General features: G+C 41.0%; 1 protein-coding gene across 4 annotated transcripts in view; it reads left to right on the top strand.

Moving 5' to 3' along the window:
- CDH8 (cadherin 8) overlaps positions 1–25744 on the top strand; it is a 375260-nt gene that overhangs the window by 4638 nt on the left and 344878 nt on the right. For 3 of the 4 annotated variants that reach the window (XM_059381567.1, XM_059381569.1, XM_059381566.1), the window contains exon 2: positions 12548–12998. In XM_059381567.1, coding sequence (XP_059237550.1) covers positions 12747–12998 — 252 coding nt within the window. In that variant the 5' untranslated portion in view covers positions 12548–12746. The remainder of the gene's footprint in view (positions 1–12547; positions 12999–25744) is intronic. The other variant, XM_059381568.1, reaches the window with a different exon arrangement.

The raw sequence follows: 25744 nt of genomic DNA, 5'->3' as shown, positions 1-25744 counted from the left end.
AGATCAGTACTGGGCACACTTTAGCCAATGGTGGTATGCTCAGTGTAAAAATAAACAACCCATAAAACATACTCAGCAGGACGGAACAGAGCACATGAGGCAACATTTGTAAAGGCTGTTGTTTGAGTGTACTCATGACACAACATTTCCTTGTAAACTGTGCACAAATTTAAGGTCTGATACTCCTGGCTAGCAGGGAATGTCGGATTTTGGAGCAAAGCAGGGAAACTCCAAAGAATGAGGGTATAAGGATTCTATTCAAGAATTTGTACTTTAGGGTTTTGCTCTCCTGGTTCCTCTCCTTGTTCATTGGTGAGGAGAAAGGAATGCTCGCGTAGAGAAAAGTTGGAATCGATACTTCACCAACTGTTCAGAAAACCTCATAAGTAAATTAATGCTTTAAGAAAAAAAAATCCTTCCTTCTCCTACTCAAGGTGGCCCACCTCCGGCTTCATCAGCATCCCAATCTGAGCAAATTTTCCATGCAAAACCAGAAGCAATTTTCAGGGATAAAATGACATTCGGTTTATATTCCCCATCACATTTTTCTGGTCCATCAGCAAAGTTTTGTGTTTGACAAATCAAGGAATGGGCATAATCAGAGTAGCCTTTTAATTATGGATGTAGTCGAAAGTCTCAAGACTTTCTTTTGAAAATGTTGTGCTCAGTGATGCTGCTGATGGTGGCTTCAGTCATTTGATATTGCTTACAAAGTTATTCAGAGAAACAGAAAAAAAAAGGCACTTTTTTTTTTTTTGGTTTTGTTTTGTTTTGAGCACTGTTGCGTTCACAGCTGACATGGACTAGTTTTGCTTTTCAGTTTAGGAAGAGACTCTTAACTTTGGTGTATTATACAACACCCACAGTGTCAGAATTAAACCACGGCTGGTCTTCATTGCTCTGTATTTTGTGTGGTCCACACTCACCCACAGATATGAACACACATGCACATAGATACAGGACATTTACTTCTACAAAACTTCAAAACGTACCTAGACAGCTCACTCATTTAATGAGTCGAGTCTGAGAATTTTATCATGATCCATTTGCCCTTTCGTCTGCCCTGGGTTATTTGATTTTCCCCTCCTGGCTTCTTAAATTTGTACATTGACCAGTGTCTTAAAAAAAATGCGGTGCTGGAATTTTTTTCACCAGAATCCCATAATTTTATATTTGTGAAATAGAACAATATTGTGATGGAACAAGGTTGTCCTCCGAATTGGTGGGCCTTAATTAACCAAAGAGCTATTAGTCTTTTCTCACTTAATTCCCATAGAAAGTTGCGATGAGCAGTATATTTCTGCTGAACTGTTGGTTCTTGCCTCTGGAACCGGCTTCAGATATAACCATGAGGAGAAAATTAGTTGAACCTGGCAACTTCAAAAGGTCAGAAAAGAAATAAGTTCAAGGGATGCCATTCAGCTGCTTCTCCCATGTGCTGCCTCTAGCTAAATCTCCCACACCACTTCATGGCAAAGCAATAGGACCAATACTGTTTCCTTTCTCTGTTGTGTCCTGAGCTTTTATTTCCTGAGTTTTAAATGGCATAGGCTCTTCCTTATCATAAATATCCTCCACCTTCTTGCTTTTAGAAGTCTTGTTATTTTTAAAGTTCTGTTGCTATGTAGAAATATATAGATGTGGTTTTCTAGATCTCTTTGGAAAGCATCATAAAAGAATAACCCTTGGGTTGAGAACCTTCAAACTCCCCTACCCTCTCTGCCAAAGACATGCTAAAATGATGGTTAGTTGAGGCTAAGCCCAGAGTTAGTGCTAAGTATACATTTATTTAACGCGTCGACAGTTAGCAAAGACTGCCCCCTCTCCCTTTACTAGGAGATTTTCACTAAAGGCAGGGGTGGGATAATATCCAAAGTCTGGTATGGTGACTGTCTGCCTCGATTTTGTCCCAAGTTGATCTTTAGATAGAACTTTTCTCTTTTTTTCAATCAAGTTTTTCACGTTCCACAAAGCATATTTTTCCTCCCTTGAAGTCACTTGTTAAATGCTATGGGAACAGCTTTGTACAAAGGAGAATGCCTTCAAGACCAGACTTACATCAAGAATGCTATTAAACTGTGCGGGATGCAAGTTGGGTTTTATTGGAGAGAATACTCTAAATTATGGAAGTGTCACATGTGTACTTCCGTGTCCGTACGTAGAAAATAACCGAGGGAAGGACCTTTCTTTCTTTGCTCCTTTTCTCCCTCCTCTTTTGCTGCTCTTTAGTATATTTTACATTTCAGTGGAACAGTTCATGTTAACCTCATGTGAACTGCAAGTCAGAACATCTTAGAAGACAATTCTGTACTCCTCTCTGCCGAGTTATCAGCAGGACTTCTGGCACTCACATGTACACAGACGAAAATAATCTATTATCTGTGGTAAGGTCTTTCTGTGGATGTATTTATTCATATTTTAAGCATGTTGAATATATTGCAAAGGGACAGTACGTGGAATCTTATTCTATAGATGTCATTAAATGAAAATGTTATAGCACATCCATGTTTTATTACATGTTATAATGTAACATTTTTCAGGCATCGCTTCTTTTTAGATGGATTAATGTATAAAATATGATTATTTGATTCCTGATGTGACACAAATAACATAAGTAGGTGAAGCAGTGGTAGAAATGTCATAAGGGAATGCTTTTCTTACGCATGCAAATTCATCTCCAGAATTTGATATAAAGATTACAAGGACACATTCTCCTCCTTATTTCTCTATGGCTATTTCAGCTTGACAAACAATTTAATTTTCTCTGTTCAAGTATTTCCTTCTTCATATTGGGGATGCTCAAAAATATGAAAAAGTTAATTTGTACCTATTTTGATTAGAATGGTAACACATATTTGTGTTTGTCTTATTTTTGAATTTCACTAAAATGTAGTGGGTGAAGATGATATACCTAGTATACTATGTAGGAGAGTATACTGAAGGTAGTACACTTAGAATCCATATAAGCACTTTGATTAATTTCAGGACCTAAGCATTCTACATTATACCTCAGTATTATTTTTGTCAAATGATTGCTGGTACCCATTCCATCATCTGTGTCCATAGTTCATGGTAATAGTGTCAGTGGGTGGTTTTTAAGCTATAAAGTCTTTTAAACATGGAAGGATGGCCATAAGGTGCGCTCATAAGGGTGGTTCCCACACGGTATAATCTAATTGACAGAATCTTGACTTATTATGCTGGGATACTTGGCTGCATTTCAGGTTCAGTATTACAGACTCTATAGTCTTGGTTATGTGATATAACTGATTTTAACCATTTCCCCATTATGTAAGCGAAGGGAGAGCTTGTGATTTTTAGCCATCATCAGTCATGCCAACATTTACTAAAATAAATGGAAAACATTTGTTGAATACTTTTGGGAGAAGACACTATCTGAACCTAGTCTCTGCTCAGCATTATCTTCACTCAGCAAATTTCTGAATAGTGTTCAGAAATCATTTTGGCCTCACCTTTGAGTTAGTAGGGACTCCCCACTTGGGCCATTTTCCTAAGAAGGTAGATGATTATGAAATGCAACAGAATTTTTTTTTTTTTTTTTTTTTTTTTTTGTAAAAGTACCTGGTCAATGAAATGTTTGCCATGGAGTGGTTAAAATTGGGTCGTAGTGGAATTATACAATACGATGTAGCAGCCTGTGCTTTTCACTGAGTATTTATCAAGTGAGTAGGTTCCATGTGAATGTTTAATGCTTGTGTGTTGTCCTCTCAGCAGAAAATAGTGAAAGACAATGCCCTGTGTTCAATGGAAAGAGCAGACATGGTTGGCTCTTGGGAAAGGGATAAAAATACTGCTCTTTAGAAGCTTAATAGATCTATGAAGTAACTAATTGTGTGTTAGCTGTGGGTAGGAAAAACTATTTGTAAAATGTTTAATTCATATCCAACATGGTTCCTTTCTCTCTCTCTCTCTCTTTAAAGAAGAATGGGAAATTCTTTTATTTGCTTGTCTCAATAGAATGCTGGGATTTCCCCCAGTGATATTCACAGCAAAAAATTGAAATGAAGTATTTAAGTAAATCGAGTCTTTGTAAAGCACATGGAGTATTCAATAAATGGTGGCTATTACTGGACATTGATAGAGCTTTATATGCTTTAGTTTTTCCACAGTCCCTCAAGTTAGAGAGTATGAAACCCAGAGCATCAGTTCCCTCATCAGCCGCAATTGAGATCCATTTCCCCATATCTTATGAATTAAAGGACAGTGATTCAGGGGCGCCTGGGTGGCTAAGTCGTTAAGGATCTGCCTTCCGCTCAAGTCATGATCTCAGGGTCCTGGGATCGAGCCCCACATTGGGCTCCCTGCTTAGCAGTAAGCTTGCTTCTCCCTCTCCCTCTGCTTCTCCCCCTGCTTGTATTTTGTATTCCCCCTCTTGCTGTCTCTGTCGAATAAATAAAATCTTAAAAACAAAGAACAAAAAACAGGGATTCAAACTACTTTTGACTCCACACTCAATGTTTTCAACCACTGTGTCATGGAGCTTCCCTTGTTCAGCTCTCTTACTAATCGACAAGGGTAAGGTTCATTTCTGTTGGTTACTGTGATTTAAAGCATTTTGGTTCACAACCTTGGGTGTGCCCAGAATGAGCTCTGAAACTGGCCTCTGTACACAAAGGGCAAGGAGTGACCAAAGAAAGCAGAACAGTCCCGACTGGTAGGTGGCAGTTCTAATACGCAAGGGAACTCACATATGAGGCTTTCTCTCAGGTTGTTGCAAGATGAGTGGAGCTCCCTGCTAGATTCATAAGATTTTATTTATTTTTTAAAGATTTTATTTGTTTATTTGACAGGAAGAGAGAGAGAAAAGCACAAACTGGGAGAGAGGCAGAGGGAGAGGGAGACGCAGACACCCTCCTGAGCAGGGAGCCTGACATGGGGCTTGATTCCAGAACCTGGGGTCATGACCTGGACTGAAGGCAGATGCTTAACCAACTGAGCCACCCAGGTGCCCCGAATCTTAAGATATTATATAGCGATCTCCATGGGGTTTAGTCATATGTTCAGTCCAGGTGGTCTCAACAATACCTTATGTCCTCGACGCTGAGTTCTTGAAGTGACTCCAGGGAGGGAACAGTGGGTAGCATTTAGTTCCAAGGACAGGGGAGTAGATAAGAAGACTTTGAACCCCAGGGCCAGCTCTCTGATCCATTGGTGGTCACATCCTCATGATGCCCTCTTCCAACAAAGGGCAAGCCCATTGTTTTCACTCCTTAGGTCTCTGACTGTTAAGTTTTGAACAGATGATTTAAAGGCAGCAAAGGATGTGTCTTTCAAATGGAGAAGAAGGGATTTAGATTGGTCCTGAAAAATCACTTCGTGGCATTAGTGTGTCTTTAACCAACAAGGGACTTTAATCAACAATCATGGGACTTCTGTTCATCTTTTGAGACGATCTCAATCCAGTGCTGCCTTAAGAGAGTCTGACAGAAAAGAATCCTATCTTCAACAACTTAACTTCATGATTTCAAGAAAGTTTTTATGAATTAAGGCCGGGGTCTATAACGCTAGAAAACTGGCTTTATCGTGACCTTGTTTTAGTCACAGACCTGGTCATCCCAAGCTGAAATTTCTATAACAAATAGATCAGCTTCTAAGTTGAGAACAAGTTCTGACCCTTTGAAAAGGAGACAGCATTTATTTTGCAAGGGTAACCAATAATTGTGAAACTTTAAAGAGGAAGAGTAGCGTGTCAGTAACAGAGTAGAATTAATTTGGCGGGTATTCTGGGTGGCAAAATAAGCAAATGATATGTGCTTTTGGATAGATAAATATCAGGATTAAGGATATGGTATGATACCAAGGGAAAATGACTAGAGGGCTGTGGCTGATGGGGAGATGAATACAGATAAACAACAAATCTAGAATCCTACTCTGTCTGCCAAGGGAATCTGCTCAGGGAATTCTGAAGGCTTTAGAAAAGAGAATTCTCTTGAATTGTATTTGGACACATGCAAGACTCATCCCTCTCTAAAACCCAAATATATCCCTGCCTGTTCTGTTCTCGTCATCCAGAGCTTGGCTTGAATTGCCTGGGCCACACACTGAATCGGGTAGCCGTCTGTGTTTCTGAAACACCACTTTGAATTCAGTGTGCATTTACCTGTTTTGAAGCAGCCTTCTAATGGTTCTAAATTCAAGGTCAGAAACATTTTTAATAGAAACTCTCTGGTCCTGTGTGTCATTTTTGCTTCTGTGAAATATTGTGGCCGCTAAGCTCAGTGGATAATAAAAGCATAATTTCCTGTCAACCACAATAATCTGCTGGATTGAATCCTAAAGTGTCTGTAAAAGCCCATTTTTATTTTTGACTTCACCTATCAGCGTGTGGCTTACCATTTGGAACTTTAATCTACGTTATTTACAAAATCGATGGTGCGATGTATTTTTTTGCATAACTTAACATATCTGAGCACTGAGCTAGTTCACCTTAAAAAAATGTTGGGGTCAGCAGAGTAAGATCCAGGCTGTAATTAGAACTATCTCTAAAGTGCGTGTATGAATGAAAAGGCAGATTGCAAGTCTCTTACCCAAGAGAAGGTATTTTCTTAGGGGGAAAAGTCTAAAGACTTTTTTACTTGTAAGAATTCCAGAGAGGCTGTAAAATCTCTTCATCTCACTATCTGGGTGTGAATCAATGCAGCAACATTATAATGAAGTGGATTGCTTGGCCAGACATACATACTGTGGTTGGAAAATCTAAAAATAAATTGATTTTTTTTTACCCAAGCTTTACAACCTTGCTCAATTTTTTCTTCCTTGAGTAGAGTTAAGCAGTTTATGTATGTAGTTACTGTTCACAATGTTTATTAATTCTGATAAGAGGGACATAACATTTGGTTGCATTTCAGGAATTCCTATAAAGCTATTTTCTGATCACCAAAGAGGACGTAAGCTTTGCCTATGGCGCGGTGCAAGCAGTATGAATAGTATGGTTCTAACTGGCACAGCAGAATCTCGTTTTTCTCCAGGGGGACTCTCCAAGGCATCCTTTGCTGACATGAAGGCCAAGTCTCACCACCCCCTGATAGCGTGTATGTGTGTGGGAACAGTCCAGTTAGTGAGACAGTTTCACCAATCTATATGCATAGAGTTTGTACAGGGGAGGGGCGCCTGGGTGGCTCAGTGGGTTAAAGCCTCTGCCTCCGGCTCAGGTCATGATCCCAAGGTCCTGGGATGGAGCCCCGCATCAGACTCTCTGCTCAGCGGGGAGCCTGCTTCCTCCTCTCTCTCTCTCAATCAATCTCTGCCTGCCCCTCCCCCCGCCGCCTACTTGTGATTTCTGTCTGTCAAATAAATAAGTAAAATCTTAAAAAAAAAAAAATGTTTGTACAGGGGTGTGTGTTCTGGGGGTGTTATGACATCATGCAAAATCCTTTCTACTCATTCACACCACTAGGGCAAGGGTTCTTAAAGTCTGATGTATGTGTGTCCTCCTCTGTCACAGGGATGGTCAGCAGTGCTTGGGTGTGGAGGAAATGACTTGGTACCACACCAGTAAATCCTTTGTTATTTTAAGGAAAAGGTCAGAGTTGGGAAGTGATCTTATTTGCTCAAACCCCAGGCTTCTCAAACTGTGGTTCTCAAACCCACAGTATCTGCCCTCACAGGAGACAGGATTAGCAATACAAAGTCACCTGCCTCACCCTGGATTTCCTGGGTCATAATCTGTGTTTTAGCAAATCGCCAAGTGATTTGTATGCATATTATGGTTTCAGAAGCACCCCCGGGGCGGTGGGGAGCCAAGGAAGGGACTCTTATGAGGGTTACCGGAGCTGATTGTTCAAGTTTCAGGAACTGCCAGAACTTGTTAGTGGCCACAGTGAGAGCTTAAAATTGGAGGAAGTATTTACATTATGGAAATGGAAAATCAAGGATTCTTTTTTTTCTTTCTGAGAGCCACTTAAATATTTAACAGCATACCCTTGTGTCTAACTGTTGCTGGCCTTCCCTTTTAACAGAGAAATGACCTCGGGCTTTGATAGTATTTAGTTAAGTGCAAATAAAATATTATTTAAAATAATAATCTCTCTGTGCTTTAGTTTGTGTATCCCTAAAATGGGAATGACGATAATAAAGTAATAATATTTACATTATGGTTATTTTGAAGAGGAGGTATAGAAACATGCATAGCTGTGTGTATTCATATAATGTGTGTGTATATGAATATGCATTCATATAATGTATATAATGAATATATACATACATGTATGTGTATATTTATACACAACTATATGTGTGTGTGTGTATATACACATATACACACACATATATACATACACACATATACACACACACACACATATATATAGTCTTTCCTGGTGATTTGCCATAGACCTACATATGTATGTGTGTGAGTTGACGATTTAATATTATCCAAACACTTCCTAAGTGTTCAACAGTGAACACTGTGGTTCAGTGAACACTGAACCTACCACCTGATTCTGGTAGGTTCATGACATCTTTTTTTAACAAACAATATTGGTTTTCCATTTTAAAATAGATACTAAAAAAATAACTAGGGCTGTTTCAATAAAATTCAAGTAATAGTACAAGTGACTTAAGAATTTGGCAAAGTCTGGGGGCACCTGGGTGGCTCAGTGGGTTAAGCCTCTGTCTTCGGCTCAGGTCCTGGGATTGAGCCCAGCCTCGGTTGTTGGGTTGTTGGTCTCTCTCTGCACAGTGGGGAGTCTGCTTACCCCCCCCCCCAACGGCCTGCCTCTCTGCCTAGTTGTGATCTCTCTCTATCAAATAAATAAATAAATAAATAATCTTTATATTTAAAAAAAAATTGGCAAAGTCTGGGGGGTGGGTATTGGAGGGCACTAGAAATTCTGTGTTGGGGAGGGTGGTGGAAATGATCAGTATGGATGAAGAAAGGTTTCCATAGAGTAGGGATAACTTCTTCCCAGAGTTCTGTCACCATCTGCAGTACACTGACCAAATCATTCCTACTTTCTCTGAAAAATGTAGAGTTGGATTAGATTATCACTCATTTGTCTCCCCTACCCTGTCCATGGGATGGTACATATTTCTCTTCCCCCATGTCTTAGAGAAATCAAACATGCTCTTCTTGTCATAAAGAACTGGCAGAAAAGAGGGTACCCTAATTGACAGGTACTCTGGAAACCATGAGTAGTTACGCATTTGGTGGGTAGTGAGCAGATGCTTAGAAGATGTAGCAAGTAATGCTGAGGTCCTGGATTAATTGGTGGTCTTATGTCTTGTTCATTGCTTGACCTAAATGCCCTTTCACACCTACCTGCTCCCCAGTTGGGTCATTCTTCCTCAACATTCTGATGCCTCTTCCTCCAGGAAGCCTTCTTTAATGCTGCCAAGATGAGTGGCATACCTATCAGTATGTATTTTCCTAACCCTTCTCAGGTTAGGAAAATTATTATTTATTTCAGTAAATATTGTTTCTGTTTCTTAGTCTGTACCCATTAGCCTCTTCGTTTCCTGAAGAGAAGAGCATTGGCCTGTTTGACCCTCTCTAGTCCCTGACAGTCATTATACACGCATCAAATACTTATATAATGAGAGAAGGGGTTATGTTAAGAAAGAATTTTTTAAAATAATTTTTAATTTTTTTTTAATAAAGAAAGAGAATTTTAAAGTTAGATTACCTAGGGTCAAGTAATGGTCTGCTCCTTCCTGGAGGTGGGTTTTTTGGGGGGGGTGAGGGAGGGCAAGTCCTTTAATACTTCCGTGCCTCAGTTTTGAACAAAACAGTGTGAGGCACAGTAAGCTTTATCTAACTGTAAGATATTGTGTTAATGGGTACTATTTTTGGCTATGCATATATTCCTTTATTAATACATCCTTTCTAACTAACAAAGCTATTGTATACAATTATTTATATAATTGGGCTTTTATGACTTTTCACCTGATTCTGGTAGGTTCATGTCACATTCTGTCCTGGGTGCCCCTTTGGTGGCTTCTATCAAGGAAGTGTCTATTATATGTTTAAAATGGGATTAGGTTTTCTTATCCCAGAATCATTAACAACAGAGCAGATGCCTGAATATACTTTCACAGTATTTGGCACAATTTAAAAATAACTGTACATTCTAGCCTTTCCTAATTGCTTTAACAAGATTACCTCTTTTCACCCTCAAAATAAACCAGTTAGGTATTATTATAGTTGTTGCTGTTATTGTTGGTGGTTGTCCCCCAGATATGAAACTGGTAAGTGCAGTTCTTTAACTACAACTCCGTCCCCAGGCAGGCTGATGCTGGAGGAAACTCACAAACCGCTTAGGCTTCTTGTCTTTGTAGCCCTTGGTCCGAGAGAAGGGCATGCGTGGCTTTTGAGCATTCAGGGATGGCCTTCATGCAGAAGGTGAATTTGGAGAGACTCTGTGCCCTTTTTCTTGAGAAATGTATAGACTGAGGCTACGTGGACAGGATCAGTCTCCCCTTCCTCCCCAGCCCCACCGATACCCTCCCACCTCTCACCTTCTGGAAGGTTTTGAGTGCCCTGTGTCACTCCTCCTGTAGAGGTCACACAGCTGAACCCTCTGCTCTTTCATTTGACTTTTTTTTTTTTACCAAAGTCTCCCAGGGTCAGGGACCACATCAATAGCACCTTCATGGCCTCCCTTAAAAAACAATCACAGGAACCCCAGTTCAGTGAGGGCTTTCCGTGGGTTCCTGCTGCTTTGTAAGACGGTTGATTCTGACTCACTCTCCTGCCTGGAGGAATTATTACTGCCATTTTGCAGTAGAGAAGACTGAAGCTCATAGAACTTGAGTATTCCATCCGCCATGACAGAGACGGCAAGTGCGGGGAGCTAGAGTTCAAACCCAGGCTTCTCTGCCTCCCCAGCGGAGTCAGGAGCCTACAACGGTGCTCCCCAGCAGTACCCCAGGCGCATGTCTAGGAGAAGGCAGGGTAACCAATGTCCGTGCAGTCGATGCTGGTTAAATAAATAAGCGGTTTGGCAATTCAGAAAGATACTAATACTTGGAGGTAGTTTTATTGAGAACTTTGACATTTTGTTTTAAATCTGAAGCCTGCAAAGGTCTGCTCTCAACGCTGGCACAGAGAGGCAGTCTTGGTGGAAATCTGCTTTCTAGGAAAGCTGGTCTTCCCTTGGTGTGCTGCAGTTCCAGGGAAGTAGAAGACATTGGTCTTGGGCTCTTGTTTTCCTTGAGCTGGTTTCCTATGGAAAGCTTTTCTTCTCTTCAGTCTACAAAACAAGTGCTGTCTGAACTTGTTCTCCTAGGCACTCATCAGGGCGGGGCTCCTTGAGCTAAACAGTCCTGGAGTGGGAGCTGGGCCCCAGCAAAAGGTGACCAGCCGGTGATTCCTCTGGCCATCTTGTTCCATCAGATACAGCCTGTGTTTGCAGCAGAATGCGAGTCTGCCATTTCAGCTGGCTTCACGAAGGCCACTCACTGGCCCAGCCACTGTTAATGACTTTCTCGCTTTCCCATTCTGAGCCAGAATGGAACCAGGGACCTCGGGGTGAAAGGTTCCGTACCCCATTACGAATTCCCTGAGCCAAACCGATCCCGATGGTGTCTTGAGGAATTATTTTCCCATTTAATCTAATTCAGCAAGGCTTCTCTCCGGGATCTGCAGTGAACATTATTTCTTTAAAAATAATTTTTTTTGAGAGGGAAGAAACACATTTCGCCATGCTGAAGGTAAGCAAAAAAATGTATTTGACACCTCAGGTAATGGGGAATTTTTTGCCCATCCCTTTCAGAATCCCCTCAATTGAAAATTGTATTTTTACCATATTTCATTCCCAAAGGAGCTTTTCATAATTTAAATCTCCTGTCCAACTGTACATTTAGAATGGGAGCCCTGACACCGTCCTGATTACAGCATACATGCCGGACATTACAGAATTTCTCTCTGGGAACATTCTAATTTTATTCACTCATTATTAGCATCCTGGCAGAGAATTGCAGTCTGCACCCTGAATGGGACCGTCCCTTCTGATGCCCTGTGGCAGCTAAGACTGTAAAAATGGGAAATTTCCTTTCCCATTCTCATGTGTAAATTAAAAAAAAAAAAAAATTGCCCATTAGAGGCTAGTTTCTTCATACAGCTCAGCATAGAATGAACGAGAACTAACCTTTAAATCAGCAGAGAGAGAGAGGGAAGAAGGGAGGAAGGAAGAAAGGAAGGAGCATGCAGTCTCTTCTATGTACTATGTTGCACATGCCCCAACTTGCATTATTAAAAAAAAAAAAAAAAAAAAAAAAGTGAGGGTTGGTGAGAGACAAGGAGTGAAGGAAGAGAGGGAAGGGGCGTGGGAGGAAGGGAAAAAACTTCTGTTGCTTATGTAGTTTGTGGTAAGTGACATAGATACAAAATAGATACAAAATAAATACTAACATCTTAAAAAAAAATAAGAGGATCTATTCCTTCTGACTCCTCAGATCCCGGTTCTTAAGCTCCAAGAGTTTGGGAAATGTCTGCTGTGGTCCATTTAGGTGCTTTTTAAAAGGCGGTGATTGTGTTCGAAGACCTGTTGCCCTGGACCTTGAGCTCACTCTTTCTTTGTTTCCGCAGGCAGTTTCAAGGAAGAGGAACGCCAATGGATGGTCGTCTTAGAAGAGTGGCTTAGACGATGTCTGTTTCCTGTGCTATAAACACGTGGCAGAGCTGTAAGTAAATGGTCCACACTGCATGATGAATTGGATGGCTGCAGACCGGAGGCAAAAAAAGTAATTGTCTCATTTTCGTGGTGATTTGCTTAACTGGTGGGACCATGACAGAACGGCTAGCGGAAATGCTCTTGGATCTCTGGACTCCACTAATAATATTATGGATTACTCTTCCCCCTTGCATTTACATGGCTCCGATGAATCAGTCTCAAGTTTTAATGGGTGGATCCCCTTTGGAACTAAACAGGCTGACTGAAGAACAGCGGATTTTGAACCGCTCCAAGAGAGGCTGGGTTTGGAATCAAATGTTTGTCCTGGAAGAGTTTTCTGGACCTGAACCGATTCTCGTTGGCCGGGTAAGCTAAGCTTTTCAGATCCCACTTTCAGGATCTGTTTCTCCTCTTTAGATCCTGAACATCAGACTCGTCAGGATGGTTGGCACACTTAGCTGTAGTTCTTTAGGCCAGATGGTTAGTTACCTATCGGTTTCCTCAGGAGCATGGATAATCCCAGCATAACAGTTTTAAATGTGCACAGACTGCTCTTCTGGTGAAGGCTGGTCTCCCCCACCCCTTCCACCCCATGGGGTACAGGAATACCCGTGGAGTGCACATGCATATACGCTTCTCTCTCTCATTTTGTACAAGAAGTCTGCACGCCGAACTTTTTCCCTAGCTTAAGTGTTTGGAAGAGGTGTACTTTTTGCTCAGTTTGAATTTGTACGATCTCAATTCCTAAGGTGTTACTCATTTGGTTTTGTTTTGAGGCACGTCTCTCTAGTTGCAGGTAGCTTTTTCTACTTTTTTGTTTCAGTTTTGTGGTGGGTTTGTTGTTTCCATCATTAACCGAGCGAGGATGGAGAAAGGGAAATTCCTGGTGGATGGTTCACAGTGCTTTGTGCTGTAATTCAGTAAAATTTGCTAGAGGAAACTAGTTCATTCATTGTCAGATGGGATCAAATGTACACAATCAGAATTTCAGACAGTGTCGTGCGTACCTTGTGTCTGCAGGTGGATTTCCATTTGTTTTGTTGTTGTTGGCAGGTTAGACAAATGTTCCTTGTGTAGATAAGTGTTTTCCAGAATGACACCGTTGCTTATGGAAGACGATACATGTTTTTCCCTCAGAAATGTTCATAGGTGTCACACATGGTCATCATAGGTAGAATTCCAATTATAAGCCTGCCAATGGTTGATTTTCCTAAGTCAGATTAAGAAGTGGAACATGCCCAACAGTATTCATTTCCCAAAAGCAGTGATTAAGAAGAAAATAGAATGAGAATGAATATTCATCTTTAAGACCCAGGTTAACTCTTTGTGTTTTCCTGGGAACTTCTGAGTGCATTTCTGCTTCTGCCTCATTGTCTGGCAAAGCGAATTGAGAGTCTCCAAAGATTATGTTTTCTCATTTTATATAGTTCGTCTACTTGGACAAAAGAAACCTGGAGGAGGAGATAGGATGAATCACTCAATATTTATGAAGCCCTTTCTATATGTCTTACATTCTTTTAGGCACACGGGAGTGTATCAGTGAACAAATCCATGATCTCTGCCTTCAAGGGGCTCACACTCTGGCCAGTGTGGAGTGTGTATTAGGTATTGGCCACTAATATAAGAGCACTTTGTGGGCACAATCTTATTTGATTCTAACAATAGCTTTCCACCCATCTCCGTGCATATAAATGTATGTAATGTCTTTCTCTCTCTCTACACACACACACACACACACACGCACAAACAATATGTAATACATCTACACATCTTTTTTTTTCCAAATGTCTAAAATATAAACATCTCTGAAAGTTTTTTTTTTTTTTTTTTTTGTATGCCTGTTATTAACTCAGGTAGCAGAACTGACTTGAGGCTGTTTATAGTCATGAAGCATCTCATTACTGTGACTGTTGATGTACTCCTTGGGGGAAATGTTAATGTGCTTGACCACAGGGTGCTACCCAGACTCTACTCATGGTGCCACTTTCCATACAGTTTATGTGCCTTCATATGTTTCGAAATATGAAAACTTCTGAATTTCCAGACACGCCTGGCCCAGTGGACTTTGAATATGGGCTTCTTGACCAGCATTATGTTTTTTTGTTTGTTTTGTAAATACAGATACTGGGACCTAGAAGGGTTAATAAAACAATGTCATTGAAATTGGAAAAAATTCTGAGCTTGGATCAAGTTGGGGATTTCCAAGGCCATAATTTTACCCACCATAGCCTATCACATTTTAGTAACTAGCTGCCAAGTATTTAAACCATCATTTGCACTTTAGAGTTGTTGAATAGAGGGTTGCCTGGCTAGCTCCGTCAGTGGAACAAGCAACTTTTGATCTCGGGGTTGTGAGTTTAAGCCCCATGTCAGATGTATAGATTATTTAAAATCTTTAAAAAAAAAAAAACAATAAACAATAAAATCTTTAATCTTTTTTTTTTTAAAGGAGTTACTGAATATGGAGTGCAGAGTCCATAAAGTCCTATTTCCTGGGTGTTTAGAACTTTAGCCTGCCCTCAGGCAAGTCATTTTTCTGCCATAGGCAGTTCTGGGTCTACAAGCATGTGCATCTGTGTGTAATTGGTGAATATTTTTTCACCATGTGTATTAGTTATTTCTTTATGGAAGTACCAGTGTGATAGTATTTTATATAATATAAATAACCGAACATGCAATGCCCAGGAGAACTTTCCATACTTGTCTGAATAGGAAAAGTAATTAAATTGGGGCTTGTTCTGGATTCATAGGAGCCTGATGACTAACTTGAACTCCTTCTTTAAATTAAGTAATAGAGATAAAAGCAAACAGCCAGGCATTCAACATCGATCTGTGACTTCGTAATATTCGAGCAATTCCTTTTCCTTTGAATCACAGAAATGTCAGTAGTGAACCCGAAGATTTTGGAATGGCCAAAATGCTCCTGAGTCTTTATGACTGTTTTTATGAATTAGCTCTTTCTCCCTCCTTTACCCCGGCCAGTTCACAAACAATTGTTAAATCAGAGTTAAACTTATTTCCTGAAGACATTGTCGCAAGCATTTCCAATCATACGTATTTCCCCTTAAAGAATAATACTCCCCCAAATACTGTAGCTTAGCCTTTGAGGCTCTTGGGTGGTAGCGAAGCCCAAACTACATTTCAGGTGACTGCGTCAGCTTATAAGTCAGGCTGAGCGTCGGGAAGATCTGTATCCAGGTGCCCGCCAGTGCTCTGCGGTGTTTTATCTCCGTGCACACCCTTCCACATCCAGCTTGAAACCACTTCATTGCTGAGTTTCTCCCTAGGAACTGGCTCTGGAGCATTAGTTACTTAGGAGCATCCTCACTCTTTAAAAGACCCTCCTGGGGGTGCCTGGATGGCTCAGTGGGTTAAAGCCTCTGCCTTCAGCTCAGGTCATGTCAGGGTCCAGGGATTGAGCCCTATATCGGGCTCTCTGCTCAGCGTGGAGCCTGCTTTCTCCTCTCTGTCTCTGCCTGCCTCTCTGCCTACTTGTGATCTCTGTCTGTCAAATGAATAAACAAAATCTTTAAAAAAAAATAAAAAAGAAAGAAAGAAAGACTCTCCTGTGAGTCAGGATGACGGGGGGCCTCCACGATGCAGGCTGAGGTCATGCTCAAGGGCAGAGCCAGTTTTGGAGTGATTGGGTTTTCAGAGCTTCACACACAACCTCACATTGTCCGTTGTGTGTTTTTACTGTATTGCTAGACAGTTGGTGCAGAGAAAGAACAAGCCCTCAAACATGCGCTCTCCAGAAGTCTGAACTTTGGCTCTGCCACTTTCTGAGTGTTAGCTCTGGAGTAGTTACTAAAAATCTTCAAAGGCTTTCCAAATAAATAAAGTATGTAAGAGTCAATAAAATCATGTCCGCATAGTCTCTACACATAGTAGTTGTAGCCATATATATATATATGATTTATTATTTTAGAGGGGAAGGGCAGAGGGAGAGAGAGCTAAGCAGACTCCATACTGAGCACAGAGCCCCATGCAAGGCGTGATCCCGGGACCCTGGGGTCATGACCTGAGGTGGAATCAAGAGTTGGATGCTTAACTGACTGAGCCACCCAGACGCCCCCATGATTGTATTCTTAATTGTACGTGTTTGTAGTTGAAATGGTGGACAGACAGACAGTTACATCACCAGGTGAGCACAAGACATTGAGAGCCCAAAGAAGAATCCTTTCAGTTATCTCAGGTGGATTTATTTTACTTATTTATTTTAAATGCTTTTTTTTTTTTAAAGATTTTATTTATTTATTGTCAGAGGGAGAAAGAGAAAGAGAGAGAGAGAGAGAGCGAGCACAGGCAGACAGAGGCAGAGGGAGAATCAGGCTCCCTGCCAAGCAAGGATCCCAATGTGGGACTCGATCCCAGGACGCTGGGATCCCAGGACGCTGGGATCATGACCTGAGCCGCAGGCAGCCTCTTAACCAACTGGGTCACCCAGGCGCCCCATCCCAGGTGGATTTAGGTAGAGGTGATATTTAGGTGTGTTTGGCAGGATGAAGGATGACTTGTCACTTAGGCTGAGATGGGGTAGAGTGGAAACTTAGATATCTTAGTTGGGCAGAAGGTTTATGCTATGTCATGGGGATAGGGCAGGACTACTGAGGGTCCCCTAGTTAGAAGCAACACAGCTATATATTGTTGAATTAAAATGAGGTTGAAAGTCATAGTCACAGAGAAGCATTCCCTGTCCCTTTCTGTCTAAAAAATACCTGTCCTCTCTCTAATATTTCATATCCTTTGTGCTTTATTTTTTCTTCTTCCTGAAGATCATTGTCTCACATATTTTACACATATTCTGTCCTTTGCCTGGTTTATGATTTGGCTCCCACTACAAAGCTCTACAAAGAAAAATGATTTTTGTTTCCTTTGTTTCCCACTATATATCCCCAGAACCTAGAACGCTGCCTACATGTAGGAAGTGCTCAGTAAATATTCTGCATGAATAAATGAATGAAGAGTTCCTTTATAGTTCACCTAAATAATGGGAGAATTGGCCAAAAAGTAGTATAAACCCAGTAAGATTTAATACAAGTGGCAATTTTCAGTAAAGGAGACCTTACATTATGTTCATGTTCCCCTTTCATATCAGTATTTTCTAGACCAGCTAGGTAGTTTAAACATTGTTGCTAGTCCTGTCTATGGCCATACCACCCTGAAGGCACCCAATCTTGTCTGATCTGGGAAGCTAAGCAGGGTGGGGCCTGGTTAGTACTTGGATGGGAAACATTGTTGCTAGTCGTTCTTGGGGCTCCTGGTTGGCTCAGTTGGTTAAGTATCTGACTCTTGGTTTTGGCTCAGATCATGATCTCATGGGTCCTGAGACTGAGTCCCACTCTGTGGGCACTGTGGGGGAGTCAGCTTTAAGATGGTCTCCCTCTGCCCCTCCCCCCACTCATGTGAGCTGTTGCTGTCAAATAAATAAACCTTTAAAAACAAATCAAAGTCTTTCTTTGAGTTAATGATAAAGGAAAGTTGTTACAACAACTCTTTCTGAGCAGACTGCCTGATCCTGGCTGCAGAGGCTGTGCGCCGTCCCAGTGGCGTGAGGCCGAGCAGATGTGATCCCACCGTATTCTAATCCATCTGTGCACTTAGGCTTGTGTTTATGGTACAAGGTACATCAGAACTCTTCTCTCTGAATTTCTGAGAAACACATATTAGCCAAAGAGACTCCACTCCTGATACTATTTCTTTGTGGAACAAGTGGGTCAGAGCCTGTTCTGCACATAAATAAATACTAAGCATTCTGCATTGCTCAAGACCTCCAGCTTTGACTTCCTCTGCCAATTCCAACACAGAATAGGGTAGTACATGGGACCCTGCATCCTATATGCTTATGTGTTCTTATCTTAGAAAAGAGACAAAGGGAAACAAACAAACAAACCCATGATGGCTTTCACAAATCTTGCAACTAAGACCAAAAAAAAAAAAAAAAAAAAAAAAATTATATCCTTTGGATGTAATGCCCATGAGGCAAACAGTTTGATGGGAGCTCTGTGTTGTGGGTCCCAAGGGTGGTCGATTGAGTCATTCTACAAATGTGTATTTTATTGAGCACATACTATCTCCTAAGCATTGTAGCTAGTCGATTCTCCGCTCTGAGCAAATACAAATCCACATGGAAGTGATGAGGTACTGCAGGGAGACAGACATTAGGAAGAGAGTCCTGAAAACAAAGTCACTTTAAAACAGACATCAGTCCTGCGAAGTAAAGGAATCTGATTCTGTGGAAGCACGTGGACGGGAAGCTGGTCTGTTCTATGGGATGTAGAGTCTCCCCTAAGGAAATAGTCTGTGAACTGAGACGCTGGAACCGGAGAAGCAGAGTGCAAGGATGAAAAGAGACAGCATTCCAGCAGAGGCGGCAGCCTGTTCACGACTGTTGTAAGAGCTGAGGAGAGGGTCAGGGTAACTGAGACAGAGAACTAAGGTTGGAATCTTTGAAATGTGGCACAAAGATGGGCAGGATCTCTTGGAGAGCTGACTTCTTTCTTTTTCACCTTTGCTATGAAACAGCTGGAAGAGAACGTCACCTGGCCTTTCTTGGGCAGTTTCCTCACTTGTAATGGGATAGTGGATTATGAAATTATATTTAAGATACTAATCCCTATGGAACAGGAAAAGAAAGCAATATAAGAAAAACGAGTGTAGCATCTATTGATTTTTCTGCCCAGGTTCCTTTAGCTCTTGTTCTGTGCTCTGTGAACCTCAGTTCCTCTTATTGCTTTATTTTGGGAAAAACCAGTTTGCTCTCCAGGTGGTCAGAGATCTAGCCTAAATCCTCTCTCTTACATAAACTCCTCTGCTCTCTTTCCTCCCTTTTCCCCTCCTACCTGGGCTTCTGAGCAGTGCCTTATTTGGATATAACTCTACTGCTGGTGATGCCACATCTATTTATAATTCTCTCCCTCCAAGGCACTGACTCATTTTCTCTCTTTAAATTTGACCTTCTAACCTTCCCTCTTCTCTCTAACTTGGAAATCGTTTGGGTGGTGCTTAGTATGAAGGACACGGGATGCCAAATAATTACACTGTATTACAGTTTACGGTGTCAGCGGCCGGCAAGAAAATTGCACTTGACATGCCATTATTTTTGCTGGCCGTTTGCATGTAAAGAGCACTGGGCTACGCAGCCACAGCCAAATTGTATCCTCGGCCTTGCGAGAACAATTCACTGTCGGTTCCGTGAAGCCTCTGCCTACTCAGACAGAGCCTGTGCACCAATAATTTGGCAGGAATGCAAGTCAGCATCGCGGGTCTCAATCTGGCGAAACAATGAGAGTTGTCTGCGTCTTGCCCAGTGTCCCGACTTAGAAATAACAGGCGTCGCAGAGCTTTGGGAAGTCTTTTGGCACCGATATAAATAAGTGAAATAATATTAGTCCTGTAGGATCAGCAGAACCTCTAAATGCACACCCATGCATTCAAATGCGTGCACAAACACACATGGACCTATTGGCTGAGTTAGTGCACGAGTCAAATCCCAAATCATCTCCTTATCCTTTCTCTGGGTAGCTCTAGACATTCACCCTGCTTGCTTCATTCCATATCTAGAGACCGGGTGAGGGGATGGATAATTTGTGCTTCTCTCTGCAGATACCCCAAGAAGTATATTCACTCAGACTTCTTCAAAGAAGTCTCGAATATATCCTCAATCTTAAGGTCATCTCATTGGGGCAGGTATATTTTCCCCACTTGAAGCAAAGGATTATAGTCATAAATTGATGGGTGAAAAGCCAGATTATGTAATCCTATTTTATGAATAAATGACAACAAGGTAATCAGTATATATAAAAAAAAAAAAAAAAAACCACAGAGAAAAAGAAAAAAGCAAACATCATTGATTTCTACCACAAGTGTGAAGCTAAACCTCATAGGGAAACATAAATGGCTGCAGAACCAAGAAGGCTTTCCTAGGATATTCACAGAGCAGAATACTCTGAATCACTAAAAATTATAAAGATTTATGACATGGGGATGTGATTATAGCTGAATAAATACCAGAAATCAGATATAAAATATGTATAGACTATAGTTTAAAAATGCATGTCTGATATGAACATAGTACCTGGTATATATCTATTAAGGCATGCATGTGCACATGAAAAAATATGCACCTGAAATAGTCATTTACAAAAATAATGAACCACTGTGTACTGGTCACTCTGATCATCCATATTTAGAAATGTTCAATATTTTGCTATTTGTTTTAAGTTACTCCCCTTTTGCCCCTGATAACAGCAATACTTTTGATTTTAAAAATTAACGTAGGGGCGCCTGGATGGCTCAGTGGGTTAAAGCCTCTGCCTTCGGCTCGGGTCGTGATCCCGGGGTCCTGGGATTGAGCCCCACATCGGGCTCTCTGCTCAGCAGGGAGCCTGCTTTCCCCTCTCTCTCTCTGCCTGCCTCTCTGCCTACTTGTGATCTCTGTCAAAGAAATAAATAAAATCTTTAAAAAAACTAATGTAGAAAGAATTCTAATCATATTTATAAGCACTACCCATTGTTTCTGACAAAAAGAATTCCCAAATTGAAAAAAAAAATCATACTAAATGATTGGTATGTAACCCACATAAACAATCAAATAAGTTAATTTGTGATACTGACTCATATTAGTAATACCAAATATTAATAAGGTGGAATCTGTAAGGAAATATACCAATATATTCAAAGATTTTTCCCCTAGTTTATGTGATTGGATTATCGGTTTCTTTTCTTTATAATTTTACCCATTTTGTTTTCTAAGATGTTCTATTATTACATTATAAAACATTACAAAATAAAATGAGAGAAAGATAAATGGCAGCGTTATTTCATTCGATTTTTCTTAAAATCAGTGCTATCTATTCATAACATATTCTTGGAGACCGTTATTTAGTTTGAATCTCATTTGGTAAATCTAATGGTATTTAAATACTTGGAAGGACAATATCATCAATTAATAAATTAAAGAGCTAGAAATATTTAATCATTTTTACAATGCTAAGAAGAGAGAAAGCACACAGACATAGCCTTGCTATATTCATAAATGTACTTAAATGACTTTCGTTACCATGGGATAGACCAAATACTAACCAGAAATCAAGGGTTTATATTTGAACTTGAAATGGGAAACTATGTTTGTAATGTTCAAGTATTATAGTCAGCCTGCATGGTGCTTGTAACTTTTCAATAAATAAGAATAACCTAGAAAAGATTCTTCTGGAATCCTTTTATTTAAGACAGATAAAAGCATTACAGCATTTACAGGACGATGTGTGTTTTCTAGGCAGTAGTTTCTTTAATATTTTAGCGTTTTCCTTCCATACATATCATTAACCTTAAAAATAAAACTGTCAGATATTTCACCAGCAAAAGATGGGTTCATTCGGAAATAAAAGGGAATTGCAATCCGGGATAAGCAAACTGCGGCCTTACCATAGTGAGTCTGGAGAATAAAGGACAGGTAGCTCTTTTATAGAGGAGAGGGGAAAGCTAGAAAGGCCCTTAGAAACAAAAAAAGTCCATTGAAGTACACTGGGAGTGAAAGGTATGTATGGTGACTTTTCATTGGCTGCGTTGTGGCACTCCCTCACTGGCGGGGCTCTTGCTAGGACAGGAGGCAATAAGCCTTTCCTTCTTCTGGGGTAGTAAGATAGTGTCCAGGTTCAAGGCCCATCTCTTCCTGTTGATCTGATGTTCACCATGAGTCGTAGGGAGTAAGAGCTTTCCCTGCTGAGACTCCTGACTCCATTTTAGTGCACTTTCCTTTTACTAATTTTTGCAAAATCATTTCCATTATAGCTAGCTTTAACTCACCCCCTATAGTCTCTCTCTCTCTCTCCCCTTCTCTTTCTTTCTCCCCCCCCTCCTTTGCTCATGTATGTTCCAGTCCCTAACTAAGTCTTCAAGTATTTTGAAATATAGTAAAGATAGTCTTGTCCATATTCAAATATTGGAATCTTTAGTTAAGATGTGGGCATGTTTTCTCATTAGCTATGACTTACTCACCTAACATTTCAATACATTGAGGAGTCCTCTTAGATCTTCCATCTGGGAAGAGAAATAAAATTCATGACATTCTTATGGCCAAAAGTGAGGATCTGCAGACCAGCAGCAGCACCTAGGGGCTAGTTAGAAATGCAGAATTCCATTCACCTCCTGTATACCTGATTTACTGAATCAAAATCTGCATTTTAACTGTTTCCCCAGGTAATTCCTGTGCATGTTAAACCTTCAAATCACACACACACACACACACTCTCTCTCTCTCTCACACACACACATTCAATCAATTGTCAGTCAGTCCCAGAATAGCTTGAATCATGCTTTTTGTCCTCTGTATTCAGCCTGAGTAAATTTGGAATACCACTTAATTAAAGAAATGGGTCATGGGGACTGATGTTTGGAAGAGCTCTAGGCAAGGTATTGGGAGGGGGCCACAGCTTCTCTCATTTGAACCCCATGTGGTAGGGGCCCGATGCTATAGGCTGTGACATCAGTTTGCAGCTGGAATTCTCCATAGCTCAGGTGAGGGCAGAGACAAAAGTCTGCACCCCTCACACTGGGTTAGTGAACAGGAACCGTCCCCCTGCTCAGACCCATGGAATCCTTTTCTTCTGCATGTATTTACCACAATGTGGCAGATGTGCTCTGAAATCTGCAGAGTATCAAATGTCACTGGGCTTCCACAGGAGACAATGGCAGAATCCAAATGAGCCTGATCTGAAGGGCTGAGGGATATTGGGAAACAGCAGGGAATCAAACACTAGATGCATATTTCTATTCCTCTCTAATCCTAAAATAGCCCAGCTGTGCTGCATGGATCTCTTTTTGGTGTGAATCTATGAGATTGATGACATGGTGTGGGGACACCAAAGTGGGGAAAAGAGGAGGTTTCTAAGTAACCAAAATACACGGGTCATATCTATTGAGTGTTTACTACATGGTAGACGCCCTAGAAAGTTTGCTTATCCGGGCCTCGCAAAACCCCCGAGGAAGGCATCATTATCCCCATTGCCAGATGGGGAGAGCTCAAGGGAAGAGTTATTTCTGTGAGCAGTTACAGGTTAGACACACAGTGAGTACATGATGCAGCCAGGAGTCAAGCCTGGACGCGGTGACCCCAGAGCTTGTTCCTGTAACCATGGCAACACCTGGTCTCTTTTGAACTCCATGTGGGAGGTGCTCAGTGGGTTCAGCTGCCACCCCAATGTGCAGATGAGAAAAGTGAGTCTCACTGAAGATAATCAAGTTGTGGTCTCATGACTAGAATGTACAGTATAGCAGGATTTGAATATATGTTTAGAGATGTCTAACTGACGGCAAAATCACTATACTGATTCATCAGCATGCATCTCTCTATGTTCTGCTCATGGTAGAGAGAGGCAGCATAAAGCCCCTGAGCAAAGAAAAATATCCTTGAGGCTTATGCATGTGGTGGCTCTGTTCTATTTCCTTTATAGAGAGGTGAAATTGCCAGTTTGGGTCTGAGCAGGGCTGGTACCCCCTACAAAGTGATTTGTGGGTTAGTCTCCTAATACAGGGGAGTGCAATATCTGTCTTCTTTGCATTCTCATTTTTATATATACATTTATAATAATGAGGATAAGGAAGGAAGAGAACAATAATGGAGAGAGAGTAGCAGGAGAATATTTGTACTGACCACTTTAGGCATCTCGCTTAGTGATGTAAATGTATTTACAGATGTTATTCTCACATTTTGCAGATGAGAAGATTGAGACATTTGCATTGAATTAAATTTCCATTGGTTAGGTGATGGTGGTTGCAATGACTCTAGCTTTTTTTTTTCCTGAGTTGGGCAGAGTTCTGCATGATTTGAGCTGTAGCATTCCATTAGAGAGCCCACTGGAAACACTGACCATGACTGGGCAATTTTGTGGACTCTTCTTAAAGTGAGAATCACAAGACAGTAGAACAAAGAGTAGGATGGGGGGCGCCTGGGTGGCTCAGTGGGTTAAGCCGCTGCCTTCGGCTCGGGTCATGATCCCAGGGTCCTGGGATTGAGCCCCGCATCAGGCTCTCTGCTCAGCAGGGAGCCTGCTTCCTCCTTTCTCTCTGCCTCTCTGCCTACTTGTGATTTCTGTCTGTCAAATAAATAAATAAAAATCTTAAAAAAAAAAAAAAGAGTAGGATGGTTGAGTGGAATAAAAAAATCGTGTACAGTAGACAAGAGCTAAAAGAAGACAAAAAGCTTATACCCTCTAGCTGCTTGAACTAATTGTGTTAGTGCTCAATAATTTATTAACAGTTCCCTGTACACTTGGAAACTGAGCTGATGGACAATATTACAAAGGCTCCAGAGGTGGGATCTATAATTTACTTTTCTCTCCACGGTGACTTCCCTGATTCCTCTTGCAAATGCAAGGGTCTTTCTCCAAATAGATAAGGGCTTCTCTGTTTCCTCTTTACCTTCCAGCGTCTTACTATGGTGACCTTCCTCTAGACAGTACCGGTCATGTCCTTTTGCTACCCGTGCACTTTGGCCACTGAGAATAATTCCCTTGTGCCTTTAGCAGATTCTCTGAGGAGAAGTAATTTGGTGAGAAAGAAAACATGGCTATTAAAAATGACCAAATCCTGTAACTCCTTGAAGCAAGTCAGACTCCCTAGCCATTCAAGGGCTTTATTTAGAATGTGGCAAGGTTATTTATAGTGGAGTTTTCTTTGCTTTTATTATTTTTTTTATGTGCTTCTGGGAATCTGAAAGTATAAATGAATTTCTCGTTGCAGTTTGCTTTCTGTCATACTTGTGCGTGTGTGTGTGCTCATCGTGTGTGTGTGTGTGTGTGTGTGTGTGTGTGTGTGAGCCCTATTATGTTTCTCTTAGAGCAGTGTTGCTTTGCCAGAGCTCATCCTCTGATTGTGTCCCTGCCTTTGCAGGAACATTTACAATCAGCCTTGTGCGGTGTTTTCAGAAATCATTAGACATTTGGAATGGCTAGTTCTATTGATCATAGCCACTATTTCTCTTCTTTTCTCTGCTTTTCCTGTCATTAAACTCATATGTAAAGTTCTAGTTTTGTTTGTTTGTTTGTTTGTTTTTTAAATAGCTGAAACCAAATTCCACATCCCAACTAGACTATGGGGGATGCATTTCAATG

This window comes from Mustela nigripes, chromosome 17, assembly GCF_022355385.1.
Source record: "Mustela nigripes isolate SB6536 chromosome 17, MUSNIG.SB6536, whole genome shotgun sequence".
Classification (NCBI taxonomy): domain Eukaryota; kingdom Metazoa; phylum Chordata; class Mammalia; order Carnivora; family Mustelidae; genus Mustela; species Mustela nigripes.
Note: the sequence above shows the minus strand (reverse complement) of the source record. Positions and strands in the feature narration are given on the sequence as shown.